The 21,506-nt window shown below is 32.5% G+C and overlaps 3 protein-coding genes across 6 annotated transcripts; all 3 read right to left on the bottom strand.

Moving 5' to 3' along the window:
• Positions 1–420: 420 nt before the first annotated feature.
• Positions 421–2,612, bottom strand: LOC111516457 (uncharacterized). The gene is made up of 2 exons (XM_074172792.1): positions 1,666–2,612; positions 421–902 (listed from the first exon to the last, which is right to left on the bottom strand). Exons 1-2 carry the CDS (start codon positions 2,111–2,113, stop codon positions 658–660), a joined length of 693 nt encoding a protein of 230 aa, XP_074028893.1. The 5' UTR covers positions 2,114–2,612; the 3' UTR covers positions 421–657.
• A 2,337-nt stretch (positions 2,613–4,949) lies between these two features.
• On the bottom strand, positions 4,950–7,870 carry LOC111516603 (uncharacterized). The gene is made up of 3 exons (XM_023172753.2): positions 7,754–7,870; positions 7,206–7,656; positions 4,950–6,433 (listed from the first exon to the last, which is right to left on the bottom strand). The coding sequence occupies exons 2-3, from the start codon at positions 7,651–7,653 to the stop codon at positions 5,520–5,522; spliced, it is 1,362 nt and encodes a 453-aa protein (XP_023028521.1). The 5' UTR covers positions 7,654–7,656; positions 7,754–7,870; the 3' UTR covers positions 4,950–5,519.
• Positions 7,871–9,305: 1,435 nt separating this feature from the next.
• Positions 9,306–18,646, bottom strand: LOC111516641 (uncharacterized). 4 transcript variants are annotated; one of them, XM_023172788.2, is made up of 3 exons: positions 16,702–16,861; positions 12,628–13,078; positions 9,306–11,485 (listed from the first exon to the last, which is right to left on the bottom strand). In XM_023172788.2, exons 1-3 carry the CDS (start codon positions 16,717–16,719, stop codon positions 10,257–10,259), a joined length of 1,698 nt encoding a protein of 565 aa, XP_023028556.1. In that variant the 5' UTR covers positions 16,720–16,861; the 3' UTR covers positions 9,306–10,256. The 4 variants fall into 4 exon arrangements, with proteins under 4 accessions (XP_023028556.1, XP_074028846.1, XP_074028840.1 ...); XM_074172745.1 differs by lacking the exon at positions 9,306–11,485 and adding an exon at positions 17,982–18,646 and having other exon boundaries at positions 12,905–13,078; positions 16,702–16,998; XM_074172739.1 differs by lacking the exon at positions 9,306–11,485 and adding an exon at positions 17,982–18,646 and having other exon boundaries at positions 13,074–16,998.
• Between the last annotated feature and the right edge of the window lie 2,860 nt (positions 18,647–21,506).

The following is a 21,506-nucleotide window of genomic DNA, read 5'->3' on the forward strand; positions in this document are numbered from 1 at the left end:
TTTTCCCCAGTGTGAATTTTTTCATGGCATTTCAAAGCACCATTTTGAATAAATGATTTTGAGCAAATTTTACACTGGAATGACTTTTCTCCAGTGTGAATCTTTTCGTGGAATTTCAAAGTACTGCTTTGAATGAATGATTTTGAGCAGACTTCACACTTGAAAGATTTTTCGCCAGTATGAATTTTCTCATGGTATTTCAAATCACTACCTTGAACAAATGACTTTGAGCAAATTTTACACTGAAATGGCTTTTCACCTGTATGTGTCTTTTCATGGTATTTCAAAGCACTGCCTCTAATGAATGATTTAGAGCAGATTTTACACTGAAATGATTTTTCTCCAGTGTGAATTTTTTCATGGTATTTCAAATAACTACCTTGAATGAAAGTTTTCAAGCAAATTTTACACTGAAATGGCTTTTCACCTGTATGTGTCTTTTCATGGTATTTCAAAGTACTTTCTTGAATAAATGATTTGAAGCAGATTTTACACTGGAATGGTTTTTCGCCATCATGAATTTTTTGATGATATTTCAATCGATTATTTCGAACAAACGACTTTGAGCATATTTGACATTGAAATGGTTTTTCTCCAGTATGTAACTTTTCATGGTATTTCAAAACATCAGCTTTAGCGAATGATTTTGAGCATATTTTAACACTGAAATGGTTTTTCTTCACTGTGAAGTCTTTCGCTATTATTTAAATTCAAACAGATTGCAGAATTGTATTGTTCATTAATCCTCTCCTTTGTTGGTACCATCTCATGTTTTACAACATGGTCATTTTCAACAGCAAAATTCATTTCATCTGAAGCTGACGGAATATTTTCATAGAAAATCTCTTCCTTCTTCTCAAAGACAGTCTCTTCCTTTATTTCAACAAGGATGTTTCCAGTATCTGTAAAAAAATAACATATGAATAAAGTGAATTTATATTCTTTGAAGGTCACAAAATATTTGCGAGGGTAATATTATGATATTGGAAACATTTTTACCACATTGGACAAAAGTACTGTGTATTGATCGAAGTTTCGCTAATCGAATTGGTATCATCATGAGCTGACTAAACACTGTTTTTATCATTTCCTGATGATGTCAAAGAGCAGTATTTTTGTTCTGGTGCGGTTAAAGTGTTTATAATTAATTTTCCAACTGTTTTTTCGCTCCGAAGTTGTTGTCTCAAACATGGATTTGGAAGGCATAAACAGTGCTTTTTGGAGTGCATACCTACGTTTCTTATGAAAGTTCAAGATATCAAAGCATTGGGCTTTTCTGAAATATTTTTAAGCATACATGATAAATAATAATATTTATTTATTGAACTGAGGAATTCCTAATATACAATTCAATTTTTTATACAGCGTGTAACCTAATATTTCTACCATCATGTAGTATTACCCCAGAAAAAAACACGAAAATCTGTGAGTATCTCGTAAAGCACAATTTAACTGTAAACCTATTACAGTATCTGTCGTATTTCAGTAAGTAATGGCTCAAATCCCAAACAGCAATCAAAAAGTTCACTGTTGCATAGCTACATTTTGCTTTATACTTCTACACATGATGTGGTTTTATTAATCTCTCATGGTAAAAATCTTACTGAAAAATATATTAGGTTCCAAAGTAGTTTTATACTTATTAATAACAATCTTGTAACTTACCCGGGTTAAAGCCAACATCTGGCTTCAAATCCTTAGTCATATTTGCAACTATTTTGACGCGAGACTCATTATGGTTATGCCGGCTATTAATGAATCCATTTTTATGGTTGAATGATTCTCCTTCACATGCTGTGAAATTAGGACCTTCAGTTATTGCATTCTCGCACTCTTCAGATTTGAGATCAAGGTGAGGAATAAAAAAGTTATCTTCAATTTTGATTTGTTCTGGATCAAATTTATCTATAGATATATTCACTTTCAATTCATCATTTTCCTCCAAATCGTTGGTAGGCATGTTAGTATCAAAGGCATCTCCATTGCTTTCAAATTCACTGAACATATCAGCTTCACTCTGTTCAGATTTCACGTCATGTTTTTGAAAAGGAACTTCGTCATCAACAGATTGGACCTCTGTCTTAATTTGCCTTCCACATTCCAAAGAAGCCATATCCTGAGAAAGGTTGGATTAGAGTGGAATTATTTTCAAAAATTTTTCGTAGATAATTCCTTATGGAATAGTTTCGTCACCAACAGCAACAGACTAACAACAAACAATAATAACAACAATAATAATCTCATTAATTTTTATTTTCAATTGTGACCAAACCATAAACAATAGACATGGCTTTTAACTAAAATGAAAATAGTACCTAAAAGCAGTGATGCCAACTGCTCAAAATCTTTTTCCCTAAGCCTATTTTAAAACCCCCAAAAATCAAACCAAGATACCCCAAATTTTTTTAGTAAATGAAAAGTTGGCATTACTGCCTAAAAAGTAATAAAATTAGTCAGTGACCATTTTCTTCTTCTTTTTGTATATTACCGACAGTGGTCGGTAATATTGCGCCTGAACAGGAAGCATCGGCCAATAAAGAAGAGAACACATGAGAGGCCTTTTAACATTATCTATCTATACTGATATAAATGTGTGTATGTTTGTGGCTCTTTCATGCCTAAAGACTGAATGGATTCAGATAAAACTCCACATAAATACAGCTTACACATCAGAATAACATATAGGCTTCAATTAACAAAGGTTCTGTGTAATTTTGGTCATAATATAACGATAAGTAAGTCGGAAAAATTCTGGCTTCCTGAGAGCTATCTTGGCGTGCGCTGCCTATACCGTTGGAGTTACCTGATTCCCTTTCTTGATGCTTCTTTACGCTATACAAAGAACCCACCTGCATATTTCAAGATTCTAGGTTCAGTGGCTTCGGCTGTACGTTAATATATGGCGCTTCAGTGCTTAGACCGTCTTACAGTAGGCGCGACGCGTAATGGCTTACTGTGCGTCAAGTTAATGCGTCAAATTAATCTTATCGTGATAACTTTTAAACGATTCGTCCAAATTGCTTAGTGTAAAAGACAAAGTTCCTTGTAACAAATGGGACACCTCGGTCCACTGATTTTTCTATTATATGTTAATTATCTACCTAATAATATAAGTAATGGTGCGATATACCTTAACGCAGAAGACACTTCCATTATTCTTTCATGTAAAACAACTGGAAGAAATGCATAACCTTTTGAACTCAGACCTACACGAATTTGATGACTGGTGTTACAGGAATAGACTTTATGGTTTACCTGAGAAAAACTGTCTGAATTGAATTTGCAAATTCATCTCCAAGCCTACATGATTTTATTTTCATTTTCCGGAATGAATCCTTGGCATTAACAAGCTCAACAAAATTCTTTGGAACAATAATGGACTCACATTTTACTTGCCAAGAACATATAGTGTTCACATCCAAGAAATTGAACCAATCGTATTATCTCATTAAATTCCTTAAGAATAAATTAGATACTAAAGCACTGATATCAGTTTATTTCGCTAAGTTTCAGTCCATTATTTACAACAACATTGCTGTCTGGGGTTTAGCAACTGAGGTGGACAGAATTTTCAAAAAACAGAAAGCACTACTGAGGATAATTTTCAATCTAGATTACAGATCGTCATGTAAAGAGATTTTTCGTCAAAATAAAATACTAACTGTTGCCTGTTTGTTCATTCTGAAAACATTGACATATATCCATGAAAATAAAAGACAATTAGAGTCGAGATCGGAAGTCCATAATTATCATACTAGAAATAACCATATGCTCATCACCCAAAAACACCATCACGTTAAGTATAAAAAGTATATTGTTTGCTGGTATCCGTCTCTTTAATATAACTGCCATGCGATATGAAGACACTGCCACCTCAAGTTTTTAAAAAACAGTTGAAAGTGTTTCTATTAGAAAAAGGTTTCTACACAGTAGATGAATTTATACTTGAAGTTGGTAACGTCAGATCACTGTCATTGTGACGTATATATCGTAACGTTTTGTTTATCTATTTCTATTTTTTACTTATATTTTAATATGTATGTTTGTTTTACAATGTGTGTCACTTTATTTTTTTTATTCAAATGACATCTTATAATATTACACATTTATATTATACCTGAGAAATATGACCTGTCCCATCTACATAGTGTAGCACGAAGGACCAATAAATCTATCTATCTATTTAAGGTATTCAATCTTACAGTACATTATCTGCATGTACCTCCAACGGTATAGGCGGTGCAGGCCAAGATAGCTCTCAGGAAGCAAGAATTTTTCCGACCTACTTAATACTAAATTACACAAAATATTTGTAAATTGTAGCCTACATGTTATTCTGCTGTATAAGCTGTATTTATGTAAAGTTTGATCTAAATCCGTTCAGTCATTTAGACGTGAAAGAGCCACATACATACATAAATAGATAGATTTTTATTGATACTTTTTGCAACATAATGTGTAGATAGGATGAGTCACAATTGTAATTAAGTTATAAACATGCATACATATAAACATACAAAGGTATAAACAAACATAAATAAAATTCTAGGTCTAGATAGAAACTAGGGTTCACAATAAAAATAATTTTGTCCAGGCATCATATAAAATTCTATGTAATAGGATTTTTTTATATACTTTTGGGTAAACTACCATGTGGTATTTGCCTATGCTGAAAAAATTGTGCTCTTCTGCAGTGTCTGGTCATATTTATCAATTTTTTTTCAATATTTCCCAATAGGACAGGGTTATTTGGATAAGTACAATGATTTTTATGAAATGAAGTTATTTCTTAGGTGATAATAATTTATTTATGATATAAGTTATTTTGAATTATTCCTTTATTCGTACCAAGAAACAAATGAAGAATTGAAAATATATATAGAAAACAACAATACTTGACTTTTTTTTTTGATAGTCAAAAAATAATTAGTGAAAAAAATTCAATCTATAACTGAAAGAGTTCATTTCTCCAATAACAAAAATATTCGATAGTAAGAAATAATTTTTCCAAAAAAAGTTTTTCAATTTGATAAATTGATGGATGTAGCCGTTACTACGAGGTAAGAAATCATAATGAAGAAAAGAGAATTGAAACTTTCTATATGTTTTTACCACTTTTATTTGTAACTAACGTTACTGCAGTTTTGTCCTATGAGGACATTTTTAAACTTATACATTAAACTTATAAAAAACATTTCAATTTCTTCACGAATTTTGTTTTTGTTATTCTTTCTGGTAAGCAACTACGAACAACAATCCCTTGGTTTAATAATAATCTGTTGGATTGGTCTGTATTATTTATTTATATAAATACATAAGATTGTGGAAAACTCCTAAAACTATTAGAAGTTAAAAAGAGCAAAATCAGTAAACTATTATAATGCCATTGCATCTGTGAAGGTCAATGAACTATCTCTTTGTTTTAATAAACTATTTTCGTCAGATTCTACATGGAATTTTTTCCCTGTATTTCATATAATTTCAAATTCCTTTTTTGGATAATTGATTTTGAGCATACCCTACTGAACTGGTTTTTTCCCAGAATGAATTCTTTCATGTTTGAATAATTCACTACTTCGAAAGAATGACTTTGAGCATGTATTACACTGAAAGGGTTTTTCACCAGTGTGAATTTTTTCATGTGATTTCAAAGAACTACCTCGGGTAAATGATTTTAAGCATATTTTACACTGAAATGGTTTTTCCCCAGTGTGAGTTTTTTCATGGCATTTCAAAGCACCCTTTTCAATAAACGATTTTGAGCAAATTTTACACTGAAACGGTTTTACACCAGAATGAGTTCTTTCATGTTTAACTAGTTCACTATTTCGAATGAATGACTTTGAGCATATTTTACACTGAAATGCTTTCTCTCCAGTGTGAATTTTTTCATGGTATTTCAAATCTCTAGCTATAATGAATGATTTTAAGCAGATATTACACTGAAATGGCTTTTCACCTGTATGTGTCTTTTCATGGTATTTCAAAGTACTTTCTTGAATGAAAGATTTTGAGCAGAATTTACACTGGAATGGTTTTTGGCCCGTATGAATTTTTTGATGATATTTCAATCGATTATTTCGAACGAAGGACTTTGAGCATATTTGACATTGAAATGGTTTTTCACCAGTATGCAATTTTTCATGGTATTTCAAAGCATCAGCTTTAGCGAATGATTTTGAGCATATTTTACACTGAAATGGTTTTTCTCCACTATGAAGTTTTTCGCTGGTATTTGAATTTGAACAGATTGCAGAATTGTATTCTTCATTATTTCTCTCTGTTGTTGGTACCATCTCATGTTTTACAACATGTTCACTATCAACAGCAAACTTCATTTCATCTTGAGCTGATGGAACATTTTCAGTGAAAATCTCTTCCTTCTTCACAGTGAAAGTTTCCTTCTTTGTTTCAACAAAGATGTTTCCAGTATCTGAAAAAAATAACATATCAATGAAGTAAATCTATATTCATTGAATATCATAAAACATTTTAGAGGGTTACTTTTCAAGTTTTACAAATTGTAGAAACAAAACTTTCTAAAATATTCACCTTCAATATGCTGTATACTTTTGCATGTGTTCAAAGCAATCCTCGAACTTGATGAATAGAAATGCAGCCTTTGGCAAAAACGAATCTATTGGAAACATTTTTCTCACATTGGACAAAAGTACTATGTACTGACGCTCGTTCTGTTATAGAAAGTGTTTCAAATAAATTTTTGAACTGTTTTTCCACTCTGAAGTTGTTGTCCCAAACATGGATTTGGAAGGTGCATAAACAGTGCTTTTTGGAGTGCATACAATAAAAATTTAATGAAAATGTAGATGGAGTGTAAAACAGCCTTTCTTATAAAACTTCAAGACATCATCAACACATTGGGCTTTTTGGAATATTTTCCAGCATACATGGTTAAATAATAACATGTATTCATTGAAGTTGTAGTTTTTAAACTACTTTGAATTGCATTTTTCATTAATTCTTTATAATATTTTCTAAACAAAATCCTCTAAACAAACACATCTCCTAGCAACACCTAGCATAGTCCAGTTGAAGGAAATTGTAGGGCACTACAAACTAGAAAACAGGAGTAAAAGGATTCACCATTATATAGCTACGTTTGGCTATATAATAGATCTGAAGGTCCAAACTATATTAGGTTCCAAAGTAGTTTCATACTTATTAATAGCAATTTTGTAACTTACCCGTTGTGAAAACAACAGAAGGCGTTAAATCCTTAGTTATATTTTCAACTAGTTCGCCATAGGACTCATTATGGTTTCGCCTATTAATGGATCCATTTTCATGGTTGAATAATTCTCCTTCACATGCTTTTACATTGGAACCTTCTGTTATTCTATTCTCGCACTTTACAAATTTGATATCAGGGTGAGGAATGAAAAAATTATCTTCACTGTCGATTTGTTCTGGGTCGAATTTATCTATAGGCATATCCACTTTAAACTCATCGTTTTCGTCCAAATCGTTGGTAGGCATGTTAGTATCAGAGGCATCGCCATTTCTTTCACATTTACTGAACATTTCAGCTTCACTCGGTTCAGATTTTACCTCATGTTTTTGAAAAGGAACTTCATCATCAACAGATTCGACCTCCTCTGTCTTAATTGGCCTTCCACATTCAAAAGAAGCCATATCCTGAGAAAGGTTTGATTAAAGCAGATTTATGTTCAGAATTTACTTTTGTAGATAACTCCTTATGGTATAGTTTCGTCACTAATTACATAAAAATTACCTTAAACTAGAATACAAATAATGTCTAATAGTGATCAAATGTGTCAAGAATCATTTTCTTCTTCTTAATTGTACAGAATTCTTGAGCTTGCTCAGTTTCAGTGATGCCAACTTGGGGATTTCCCCCCTAAGTTTGGGGGGATATAATTTGAAAAGGGGGACTTTTGGGGGGAAATTTTTCTAGAGAGAAAATGAATAATTGATATCGACACAAATGAAGAACAAGAAGACCATGAGTTTTTCAAAATTATTAATGAATTGGGAATTAATATAGTATAAGTATTCATGCACATATATGTGTGTTCCTTTGATGTATCTATTTTTTCATTTATTAGTTGATGTTGTGTACTGACGTACTCACATGAAGGCAATAAAAAAGTTACCATGTTTTAAAAATGTTACGTAACATTTTTCAATAACCTCTTTATTGAAGGTTAGATAATCCATTAACTTTTTAACTGTTTAAATGTTATAGCAACTTTGAATATTTAATTAGATTTTTCATTTACTTAAAAAATTTGGGGTTTCTTAGTTAGAATTTAGGGGGTTTTGAAATAGGCTTAGGGGAAAAGATTTTGAGCAGTTGGCATCAGTGCGCAGTTTCCTATTTGTAGCACCAACAGGGTTGCACTTTCATTACATTGTAATAAATCTATTACTATATTTTCATTTTTGGGAAAGCGGTATCTTACAAAGAAAGGAAGTAAACGATTCCAAAATAAACTCTACAAAGATTTGTAACATCGTTTCTGCCTAGTTCGAGGAATGATACTCTGAAAAGAATTCGATTTTTATTATCGGGAATCATCGACTTAAGGTTGATGATAGATACTACCTTGTACTGACGAGTGGCCAAACAGCCCGAAACCGGTCTGCAAGTGTATTCCGATAATTGAAAATGGATTCCGTGTAGTTGTATCGCCAACAGCATACTAATACAGGAATACCATCAATGAAGTATCCTGCACTGACACACACCTGTCGGATATAATCCAACGGCCTTCGTGGCATTAGCCAGTAGAGTAGTTGTTTTCTGATTGTAGTCAGCCCATTACCCTACCGTGTAGGTGAGTTGAGACTGGTCGGAACAAATTGTTCTTTTAGGAAATTTGTTTTAATTCTCATTTTTCATGATGATATCCCACCACGTAGTAACGGCTACATCCATCAATTCACAATTCTCAGAATTAATATATTTATAAATTATCTGTTTGCCTAGAAATAATATATTGCCTTGTAATTGTTTTAATGAAATCTACATGTTTCACCAGAATCAATCATTCATCTAATCGAGTTTTGTATCTACCTACTCTTATATACAAGATGTAAAGTAGTTCGATGTATCAGTAACTGGTGAAGTTACTGTGTAGTGAAACGTACTTTGAATAAAATTTATAGTGTAAAAGTTGTATAAATATTAGCATTCATATATATTTTTTTATTCAAAACTTTTGTATGTGATTTAACCACTGAACAAGGTTATTTTGAAAAAATTGCTACATTTTATTGAACGTAATTGTTATGCAAATTAAAATTAATCATGTTTGTGTATAATAATAATAATAACTTTATTCGTGTTTTCGATCATTTACATGATATAAGAAATATAAAAAATGTGAAAATTATATAAAACAATAACGGTCCACAGTATAACATAGATCATATAACATAAGACAGATACTCAACTATATTTATATACAAAAAAAAAAAAACAAATACACTTAAATATTCATAAATGTTTCTGGGGTTTCCTTCATTTCATTTATTTGTTTCATAAGAATAAGGACTTTCCAGAGTCCTGATTCACAGTCATTACATAGAATTATCATTCTACATTTAGTTTTTAGTAGTAGACATTTTATTTCAGAACTAGTTAGATCCCCACATCCTGCGCTATTGGAAACAAGTTTTTCACAGCCATCACATGAAAAAATTTGTTCAGAATTATATTCCTCTAGACATTCAGAGCATTTTTTTGTCCATAGTGATAAATATAATGATTCAATGTTTTTATTCAGATAAAGCAGTACAGCAGTACTTGAAATCAACTGAATAGTTTTCTGCACATAGATAATCCAAAATTTAAAAAAATCACTTTGTTTAAAACACAAATAAACGTTTTTATAATTGGACTGCTGACCACCAGTTCAACTAATACCTGTTACTCATACGAGTTGAAAGTGTAACTATAGTTTCAAAAAACTATAACTATTTTTGACTAAATTTCAAAACAAAATGGCTTTTACCCAATATGATTTTTTTCATAAGACAAATGTTTTGTCCAAGGTATGGATTTTTCAAATAAGTTCTTGGAATGAATGACTTTTGAGTATATTTCACACAAAAGGGTTTTTTACCAGTGTTAATTTTTTCACGGTACATCAAACAACTTTGATGAATAAATGTTTCACACTGAAATGGTTTTTCTTCAGTATGAATATTTTCATGGTATTTCAAAGAAGTGCCTTAAATGAATGATTCTGAGCAGCCTTTCACTTGAATGATTATTCGCCAGTATGAATTTTCTCATGGCGTTTCAAATTATGATTGTGAAAGAATGATTTAAAGCAGATTTCACACTCAAATGATTTTGTGCCAGTATGTATGTTTTCATGATTTTTTAAATGAGTTCTTCGAATGAATGACTTTGAGCATATTTCACACTGAAAGGGTTTTTCACCAGTATGAATATTTTCATGGCATTTCAAATTATCACTTCGACTGAACGATTTTGAGCAAAATTTACACTGGAATGGCTTTTCTCCAGAATGAGTTGTTTCATGTTTAATTAAATCACTATTTCGAATAAATGACTTTGAGCATATTCTACACTGAAAGGGTTTCTCCCCAGTATGAACTTTTTCATGGTATTTCAAATCACCACTTCGACTGAACGATTTCAAGCATATTTGACACTGAAACGGTTTTTCACCAGAATGAGTTCTTTCATGTGTAATTAATTCCCTATTTCGAATGAATGATTTTGAGCATATTTTACAGTGAAATGATTTTTCTCCAGTGTGAATTTTTTCGTGGTATTTCAAATCAATACTTTGAATGAATGATTTCAAGCAAATTTTACACTGAAATGGTTTCTCTTCAGCATGAATCTTTTCATGGTATTTCAAAGAACTGCCGTGTTTGAATGATTTTGAGCAGACTTTACACTTCAAAGATTTTTCGTCAGTATGATTTTTTTCATGGCGTTTCAAACTATGACTGTGAAAGAATGATTTAAAGCAGATTTCACACTCAAATGATTTTTCCCCAGTATGAATTTTTTCATGGTATTTCAAATGAGCACTTCGACTGAAAGATTTTGAGCATATTTGACACTGAAACGGTTTTTCACTAGAATGAGTTCTTTCATGTATAATCAATTCACTATTCTGAATAAACGACTTCGAGCATGTTTTACATTGAAATGGATCTTCACCTGTATGTGTCTTTTCATGGTATTTCAAAGCACTTTCCTGAATGAATGAACTGAAGCAGATTTTACACTGGAATGGTTTTTCGCCAGTATGAGGTTTTTCACTGGTTTTTGGATTCAAACTGTTTACAGAATTGTATTGTTCATTAACTATTGTTGGTATCATCTCATGCTTTACATGATCATTTTCAACAACAAACTCTATTCCTTCTGGACCTGATGGAATATTTTCAGTGAGAATATCTTCCTTCTCCTCGAAGATAGTTTCTTCCTTTATTTCAACAAGGATGTTCCCAGTATCTGTGAAAAAATTACTTATGTATGAAGTAAACTTATATTAATAGAAGGTTACAAAACATGAATGAGGATTACCCACATCTATTTTTGACTGTTTTAATTGGAAAGCATTTAGAAAGCAAAATTAATGACATGAGACAATTGTATTATATTATTTTTCTGTTAATGTGCGAACGAATTTTATGCAATTGTCACGTTACTTCTTTTTTATACAGTATTTTTCAGTTTTTTTTTGAGACAAAATACTTCCAAAAATATGGGAGATTACATTATGAATTTCACTAGTTCGAACTTCTATTTTCTACTATATAAAAAGATTTGAAATACCTGAAACAACTACAAAAGGAGAATTAAAAATGAATAGCTTCTTCTTTTTTAGTTGTTTCAGGGATTTCAAATCATTTTATATAGTAGACAATGGAAGTCTGAACTAGTGAAATTCATCATGAAACATAGTCACTCACCTTCAAACAAAGATTACATTATATTTCAGCTTAGGTATCTTTCATATAACTGAAATAACATTCCTTTGAAAGTGAATTCCATTTGGATCTGTGTTAAGAAAATTTCAAATAGTTCTCTTGAGTTTCATGAGATTTGTAGCTTATATAATAAAAAAGTTCAAGATATCAATGCATTGGATTTTTTTGGACTATTTTCCAACATACATGGTAAAAGAATAACATTAATTTATTGAAGTAGAAAAATCCTAACATACAATTTAATTTTTTATACAGTGTGTAACCTTATACCAAAGATGACAAAGCCCATAGAAGTTCAGAACCGGCATTTTCATGTACCCTAAAATTTTCAGTACTTACCCTGACCATTAGAGGGCGATGCTAGTAGGATGTCAGTATTTAATTTGATTAGTGATTACCAACAAAACTGGGTAGCAGTCGCTTACAAACCAGTTGGCTTTTTAATTTAATTTTCGCATACATCCTGACTTCGATATGATCTGCCTGAATGGTTGTCAGCAACTGCTAGCTACCCAATTCTGTTGATACTGATAGTTATGAACATTGATCAACCTATTTTCACTACTGGATGACATATTTGCATATTCAAAGAGTAATGGCTTAAATCTACTATTTCAAGTTCCAAAATAGTTTCATACTTATTAATAGCAATTTGTAACTTACCAGTGGTAAAACCAATATAAGGCTTCGAATCCTCAGTCATATTTTCCAGTAGTATGGCGTGAGACTCATTATGGGTTCGCCAGCTATAAATGGATCCATTTTCATGGTTGAATAATTTTCCTTCACATGCTGTTTTATTGGAACCTTCTGTTATTTTATTCTCGCACTTTACAAATTTGATATCAGGGCGAGGAATAAAAAAATTATCTCCACTGTCGATTTGTTCTGGGTCAAATTTATCTATAGGCACATTCACTTTAAATTCATTGTTTTCGTCCAAATCGTTGGTAGGCATGTGAGTATCAGAGGCATTGCCATTTCTTCCACATTTACTGACCATTTCAGCTTCACCCGGTTCAGATTTCACGTCATGTTTTTGAAAAGGAACTTCATCATCAACAGATTGGACCTCCCTCTTAATTTGCATTCCACATTGAATAGAAGCCATATCCTGAGAAAGGTTTGAATAAAGCAGATTTAGTTCAGAATTTATTTTAGTATATAACTCCTTATAGTATAGATTTGTTACTAATTTACATAACAGATAAACAACAATCAACAATAATCTTAATGTTTACTTTCGATTGTGACCAAACCATGAAAATGATCCTAAACCACAGATTAAATATATTTAATCTGTGCCTAAACTAGAATAAAAATAGTGTCTAGAAATGATCGAATGTGTCAAGTCAGCAACCATTTTCTTCTTCTTATTTGTACAGAATTCTTGAGCTTGCGCAGTTTCAGTGATGCCAACTTGGGGATTTCCCCCCTAAATTTGGGGAATATAATTTGAAAAAGGGGATTTTTGGGGGTAAATTTTTCTAGAGAGAAAATGAATAATTGATATCGACACAAATGAAGAACAAGAAGATGATGAGTTTTTCAAAATTATTAATGAATTGGGAATTAATATAGTATAAGTATTCATGCTCATATATGTGTGTTCATTTGATGTATCTATTTTTTCATTTATTAGTTGATGTTGTGTACTGACGTACTCACATGAAGGCAATAAAAAAGTTACCATGTTTTAAAAATGTTACGTAACATTTTTCAATAACCTCTTCATTTAAAACTTCGTTATAATAATAATATGAAGGTACGATAATCCATTAACTTGTTAACTGTTATAGCAACTTTGAATATTTAATTAGATTTTTCATTTACTTAAAAAATTTGGGGTTTCTTGGTTTGGATTTAGGGGGTTTTAAAATAGGCTTAGGGGAAAAGATTTTGAGCAGTTGGCAACAGTGCGCAGTTTCCTATTTGTATCACCAGCAGGGTTGCACTTTCATTACATTGTAATAAATCTATTACTATATTTTCATTTTTTGGAAAGCGGTATCTTACAAAGAAAGGAAGTAAACAATTGATTCCAAAATAAACTCTTTACAAAGATTTGTAACATCGTTTCTGCCTAGTTCGAGGAATGATACTCTGAAAGGAATTCGATTTTTATTATCGGAAATCATCGACTTTAGGTTGATGATAGATACTACCTTGTACTGACGAGTGGCCAAACAGCCCGAAACCGGTCTGCAAGTGTATTCAGATAATAGAAAATGGATTCCGTGTAGTTGTATCGCCAACAGCCTACTAATGCAGGAATACCATCAATGAAGTATCCTGCACTGACACCTGTCGGATATAATCCAACGGCCTTCGTGGCATTAGCCAGGAGAGTAGTTGTTTTCTGATTGGAGTCAGCCCATTACCCTACCATTTAGGTGAGTTGAGACTGGTCAGAACAAATTGTTCTTTTAGGAAATTTGTTTTGATTCTCATTTTTCATGATGATATCCCACCACGTAGTAACGGCTGCATCCATCAATTCACAATTCTCAGAATTAATATATTTATAAATTACCTGTTTACCTAGAAATGATATATTGCCTTGTAATTGTTTTAATGAAATCTACATGTTTTACCAGAATCAATCATTCATCTAATCAAGTTTTGTAACTACCTACTCTTGTATACAAGATGTAAAGTAGTTTGATGTATCAGTAACTGGTGAAGTTACTGTGTAGTGAAACGTACTTTGAATAAAATTTATAGTGTAAAAGCTGTATAAATATTAGCATTCATATATATTTTATTTATTCAAAACTTTTGTATGTGATTTAACCACTGAACGAGGTTATTTTGAAAAAATTGCTACATTTTATTGAACGTAGTTGTTATGCAAATTAAAATTAATCATGTTTGTGTATAATAATAATTTTATTCGTGTTTTCGACCATTTACATGATATAAGAAATGTCAAAAATAAAAAATGTGAAAATTATATAAAACAATAACGGTCCACAGTATAACATAGATCGGACACTTAAGACAGATACTCAACTATATTTATATACAAAAAAAAAACAAATACACTTAAACATTCATAAATGTTTCTGGAGTTTCCTTCATTTCATTTATTTGTTTCATAAGAATAAGGACTTTCCAGAGTCCTGATTCACAGTCATTACATAGAATTATCATTCTACGTTTAGTTTTTAGTAGTAGACATTTTATTTCAGAACTGCAAACAAGTTTTTCACAGCCATCACATGAAAAAATTTGTTCAGAATTATATTCCTCTAGACATTCAGAGCATTTTTTTTTCTACAAGCACTTGGAATGTTGCACTAGCTTCTAACTTAAGAATAACTGCAATGTACTTGAAATCAACTGGATAATTTTGTAGAATATTTTTCTGCACATAGATAATCCAAAATTAAAAAAATCACTTTGTTTAAAACATAAATAAACGTTTTTATAATTGGACTGCTGACCACCAGTTCAACTAATACCTGTTACTCATACTCAAAGTGTAACTATAGTTTCAAAAAGCTATAACTATTTTTGACTTAATTTCAAAATAAAATGGCTTTTACCCAATATGATTTTTTTCATAAGACAAATGTTTTGTCCAAGGTATGGATTTTTCAAATAAGTTCTTGGAATGAATCACTTTGAGTATATTTTACACGAAAGGGTTTTTTACCAGTGTTAATTTTTTCACGGTATATCAAACAACTTTGATGAATAAATGTTTTATACTGAAATGGTTTTTCTTCAGTATGAATATTTTCATGGTATTTCAAAGAACTGCCTTGAATGAATGATTTTGAGCAGCCTTTCACTTGAAAGATTATTCGCCAGTATGAATTTTCTCATGGCGTTTCAAATTATGACTGCGAAAGAATGATTTAAAGCAGATTTCACACTCAAATGATTTTGTGCCAGTATGTATGTTTTCATGATTTTTTAAATGAGTTCTTCGAATGAATGACTTTGAGCATATTTCACACTGAAAGGGTTTTTCTCCAGTATGAATAATTTCATGGCGTTTCAAATTATCACTTCGACTGAACGATTTTGAGCAAAATTTACACTGGAATGGCTTTGCTCCACAATGAATTGTTTCATGTTTAATTAAATCACTATTTCGAATAAATGACTTTGAGCATATTCTACACTGAAAGGGTTTCTCCCCAGTATGAACGTTTTCATGGTATTTCAAATCACCATTTCGACTGAACGATTTTAAGCATATTTGACACTGAAACGGTTTTTCACCAGAATGAATTCTTTCATGTGTAATTAATTCCCTATTTCGAATGAACGATTTTGAGCATATTTTACAGTGAAATGATTTTTCTCCAGTGTGAATTTTTTCGTGGTATTTCAAATCAATATTTTGAATGAATGATTTCAAGCAAATTTGACATTGAAATGGTTTCTCGTCAGTATGAGTTTTTTCATGGTATTTCAAAGAACTGTCGTGTTTGAATGATTTTGAGCAGACTTTACAATTCAAAGATTTTTCGCCGGTATGAATTTTTTCATGGTATTTCAAATGATCACTTCGACTGAATGATTTTGAGCATATTTCACACTGAAACGGTTTTTCACCAGAATGAGTTCTTTCATGTCTAATTAATTTATTATTTTGAATGAATGACTTTGAGCATGTTTTACACTGAAATTCTTTTTCTTCAGTGTGAATTTTTGTATGGTCTTTTAAAGCACCAGGTTTAGCGAATGATTTCGAGCAAATTTTATAGTGAAATGGCTTTTTACCTCTATGTATCTTTTCATGGTACTTCAAAGCACTTTCCTGAATGAATGATTTAGAGCAGATTTTACACTGGAATGGTTTTTTTCCAGTAAGCAGTTTTTCACTGGTTTTTGAATTCAAACAGTTTGTAGAATAGTATTGTTCATCAACTATTGTTGGTACCATCTTATGCTTTACATGATCATTTTCAACAACAAACTCCATTCCTTCTGGACCTGATGGAATATTTTCAGTGAGAATATCTTTCTTCTCCTCGAAGATAGTTTCTTCCTTTATTTCAACAAGGATGTTTCCAGTATCTGTGAAAAAATTACTTATGTATGAAGTAAATTTATATTAATGGAAGGTTACGAAACATGAATGAGGATTACCCACATCTATTTTTGACTGTTTTCATTGGAAAGCATTTAGAAAGCAAAATTAATGGCATGAGACAATTGTATTATATTATTTTTCTGTTAATGTGCGAACGAATTTCATGCAATTCTCACGTTACTTCTTTTTCATACAGTATTTTTCAGTTTTTTTTTTGAGACAAAATACTTCCCAAAGTATGGGAGATTACATTATGAATTTCACTAGTTCGGACTTCTATTTTCTACTATATAAAATGATTTGAAACACCTGAAACAACTGAAAAAGAAGAATAAAAAATGAACAGCTTCTTCTTTTTTAGTTGTTTCAGGGATTTCAAATCATTTTATATAGTAGACAATGGAAGTCTGAACTAGTGAAATTCATCATGAAACATTGTCAATCACCTTCAAACAAAGATTACATTATATTTCAGCTTAGGTATCTTTCATATAACTGAAATAACATTCCTTTGAAAGTGAATTCCATCTGGATCTGTGTTTAGAAAATTTCAAATAGTTCTCTTGAGTTTCATGAGATTTGTAGCTTATATGAAAAAGTTCAAGATATCAATGCATTGGACTTTTTTGGACTATTTTCCAACATACATGGTAAAAGAATCCTCAGTCATATTTGAAAGTAAAATGGCGTGAGACTCATTATGGTTTCGCCAGCTATAAATGGATCCATTTTCATGTTTGAATAATTCTCCTTCACATGCTTTTTTATTGGAACCTTCTGTTATTCTAATCTTGCACTTTACAAATTTGATATCAGGGTGAGGAATGAAAAAATTATCTTCAATGTCGATTTGTTCTGGGTCAAATTTATCTATAGGCACATTCACTTTAAATTCATTGTTCTTACTGGAAACTATATTAGGTTCCAAAGTAGTTTTATACTTATTAATAGCAATTTTGTAACTTACCCTTGGTAAAACCAACAGAAGGCTTCGAACCCTCTGTTATATTTTCAAGTAGTATGGCACGAGACTCATTATGGTTTCTCCAGCTATTACTGGACCCATTTTCATGACTGAATGATTCTTCTTCACATTCTTTCAAATTGGAACCTTCCTTAATTGCCTTCTCGCACTTTTCAGATTTGAGATCAAAATAAGGAATAAAACAAATTTTTTCAATTTTGATTTCTTCTGGATCAAACTTATCTATAGGCATATTTACTTTCAATTCATCATTTTCGTCCAAATCGTTGGTAGACATGTAAGTATCAGAGGCATCGCCATTTCTTCCACATTTACTGAACATTTCAGCTTCACCCGGTTCAGATTTCACGTCATGTCTTTGAAAAGGAACTTCATCAACAGTTTGAACCTCCCTCTTAATTTGCCTTCCACATTCAAAAGAAGCCATATCCTGAGAAAGGTTTGAATAAAGCAGATTTATGTTCAGAATTTATTTTTGTAGATAACTCCTTATAGTATAGATTTGTTACTAATTAACATAACAGATAAATAACAATCAACAATAATTTTAATGTTTACTTTCAATTGTGATCAAACGATAAAAATGATGCTAAACTAGAATAAAAATAGTGTATAGAAGTGATCGAATGTGTCACTTCAGCGACCTTTTTCTTCTTCTTATTTGTATAAAATTATTGTGCATGCGCAATTTCCTATTTCCATCACCACCAGGGTTGCATTTTCATTACTTCATAATAAATCTATTACTATGTTTTCATTTTTGGGAAAGAAGTATCTTCCGAAGAAAAGAATAAAAATTCCAAATTAAACTCTTTACAAAGATTTGTAATCTCGCTTCTGCCTACTTCGAGAAATGATACTCTGAAAGGAATTCGATTATTAATTATCGGAAATCATCGACTTTAGGTTGATGATAGACACTACCTTGCACTGACGAGCCAAACAGGCCGAAACCGGTCTGGAAGTGTGTTCCCATAATTGAAAATGTATTCCGAGTAGTTGTATCGCCAATAGCTTCAGTGTAGTATCCTCCACTGACACCTGTCGGATATAATCCAACGCCCTTCGTGGTATTAGCCAAGGGAGTAGTTGTTTTCTAATAGGAGTCAGTTCATTACCTTGCTAAGTAAATAAGTCAAGACTGGCCAGAACGAATTGTTCTTTTAGGAAATGTATTCTAATTTTCATTACTCATGATGATCTCCCACCATGTAGTAACGGCCACATCCATCAATTCACAATTCTCAGAATTAACATTCTTATAAATTACCTGTTTACCTCGAAATAATATTGCATTGTAATTGTTTAAACGAAATCTACCATCATTTATCTAATTGGGTTTTGTAACTACCTGTCCTTGTATAAAATACGTTGTAGAATAGTTTGATGTATCAGTAACTGATGAAGTTACTGTGTAGTGAAACGTGTCTTGAATAAAATTTATAGTGTATAATTATTAGCATTCATATATACTTTATTCATTCAAAACGATGTATGTGATTTAACTATTGAATGAGGTTATTTGGAAAAAAATTGTGACATTACTGCAAATTGAAATTAATCATGTTTGTGTATACTTTTGGGTAAACCAACTATATGGTCTTTGCCTATGCTGAAAAATTACGCTCTTCTGCAGTGTCGGGGCATATTTATTCATTTTTAAATATCTTCCCAAGTAACGCAATATATAAGGAATCCTGGGAAAATCGGACAGGACTCGGCGAAGGTCTTGAGACTAATTAGTCTCATGTCATTTGCGTTGAAAACGCTAGAAAAACTACTTGACAGGCATATCAGGAACGTATCACTGGCTATCAGACCATTACATCGAGACCATAGAGCCATTCCTGTTGACATACCTGTCGTAACGACAGGTATGTCAACAGGAATGGCTCTATGTCGGGTAACAGAAAAAGTAGAACATACTTACAAAAACAAGGAAGTACTTTTAGCTGCTTTCTTGGACATTGAGGGCGACATACGTCGTTAGAATCAATCATCCAGGCGTCGAGGAGAAGAGGGATCGACAAGACAAGCTGTAGGTGGGGGAAACAGTCGTGGCACAGGTAGCAAAGGGCTGTCCTCAAGGGGGTTGTATCCTCTCTGTTATGGAACCTTGTAAGTAATGGACGAGCTGTTATGTCTCTTGGACCACAATGGGTATAAAGCACTGGGCTATGCAGACGACTTAGTCATCTTAGTCCAGGGTAAATACAATAATGTAGTGAAGGGATGCATGTAGCAGGCCCTGAATATCATAACAAGATGGACCGAAGAAGGGTTTAACATAAGCCCATCCAAATCGACCACAGTAGCATTCACCAAGAGGACTAAAACGGAGGGTCTCGGACCTCTAAAACTTCGAGGTGAAGTATTTCAAGTATCGGGGGAGGCTAAATATCTGGGAGTAATCCTAGATTCCAAACTGACCTGGAAACAACACTTGCACAGGATGAAGAGGAAAGCGGAGGTAGCACTGATGCTCGCCAGACGCACCTATGGAAAAACATGGGGGCTAAAACCAGACATAGTATATTGGCTATACACGATGGTGGTTAAACCCATGATAACATACTCATATCTAGTCTGGCGGCCAAAGATGAAGCAGGCGACCGTCATCAACAAACTAGGCAATGTGCAAAGACTTGCATGTTTGGGAAAGACGGGAGCAATGAGAACTACCCCAACAGCTGCATTGGGGAGACCTCTGAATCTATCTCCTTTACACTTTGTGATAATGGGGGAGGCCAGGATGGGCTAATTCAGACTGGAAAACTCACCGAACTACAAAAGATCGGACCGAATAGAGATTTCGGAACAAGTGGAGGAGCACATATTGAATATGTGCACGGACCACATGACACCGAAGTACACCTTTAACACAAACTTCACGGCCAAAATCATAAGCCGTGAAGAGTGGAAGACCATTCGTCATCCCGAAAACATGTTTGGAAAAAACACCTAGTATACAGATGGATCGAAGACCAAAAATGGAACGGGAGCTGGAATATACCGAGCGGATAGAAATTTAAACTACAGTTATCCGCTAGGACTATACACAACCGTCTTTCAGGCGGAAGTGTATGCTATCTTGCAGTGTGCAAGGCTTATTAAATTGAGACCTCTAAAGAAATGAGCGGATCAATATATTAACAGACAGCAAGAGCTCACTAGGGGCTCTGAAAAACCCGAAGGTGACATCAAAACTGGTCTGGAAATGCCATGAAAAACTGAATGAACTTGCAAACAGGAACAAATTAACTTTGTACTGGGTGCCAGGGCATTCAGGAATCACAGGTAATGATAAAGCTGATGAATGCGCTAGACGCGGATCATCAACTGCATATATAGGTCCTGAACCAGCTTTGGGGGTACCAAAATCATTGGTACGAAACCAGATTAGGACATGGACCAATAAGAAGCACACATAGTACTGGACAAAAGTACCTGGCAAGAAACACAGTAGAACCTTCATTAGGGAACCGTCCGGGAAAAGAATCAAAGAAC

Source organism: Leptinotarsa decemlineata, unplaced genomic scaffold (assembly GCF_025532065.1).
Source record: "Leptinotarsa decemlineata unplaced genomic scaffold, Ldec_3_MD MMD2_P_RNA_scaffold_12, whole genome shotgun sequence".
NCBI classification, from domain to species: domain Eukaryota; kingdom Metazoa; phylum Arthropoda; class Insecta; order Coleoptera; family Chrysomelidae; genus Leptinotarsa; species Leptinotarsa decemlineata.

Coding starts and splice junctions, on each gene's coding strand:
- LOC111516641 (XM_023172788.2), bottom strand. Junction 11,486..12,627: donor TTATATTGGTTTTACCACTG/GTAAGTTACAAA, acceptor ATTTTTTCACAG/ATACTGGGAACATCCTTGTT.
- LOC111516457 (XM_074172792.1), bottom strand. CDS start 2,113: ATGGCTTCTTTGGAATGTGGAAGGCAAATTAAGACAGAGGTCCAATCT. Junction 903..1,665: donor AGATGTTGGCTTTAACCCGG/GTAAGTTACAAG, acceptor ATTTTTTTACAG/ATACTGGAAACATCCTTGTT.
- LOC111516603 (XM_023172753.2), bottom strand. CDS start 7,653: ATGGCTTCTTTTGAATGTGGAAGGCCAATTAAGACAGAGGAGGTCGAA. Junction 6,434..7,205: donor TTCTGTTGTTTTCACAACGG/GTAAGTTACAAA, acceptor TATTTTTTTCAG/ATACTGGAAACATCTTTGTT.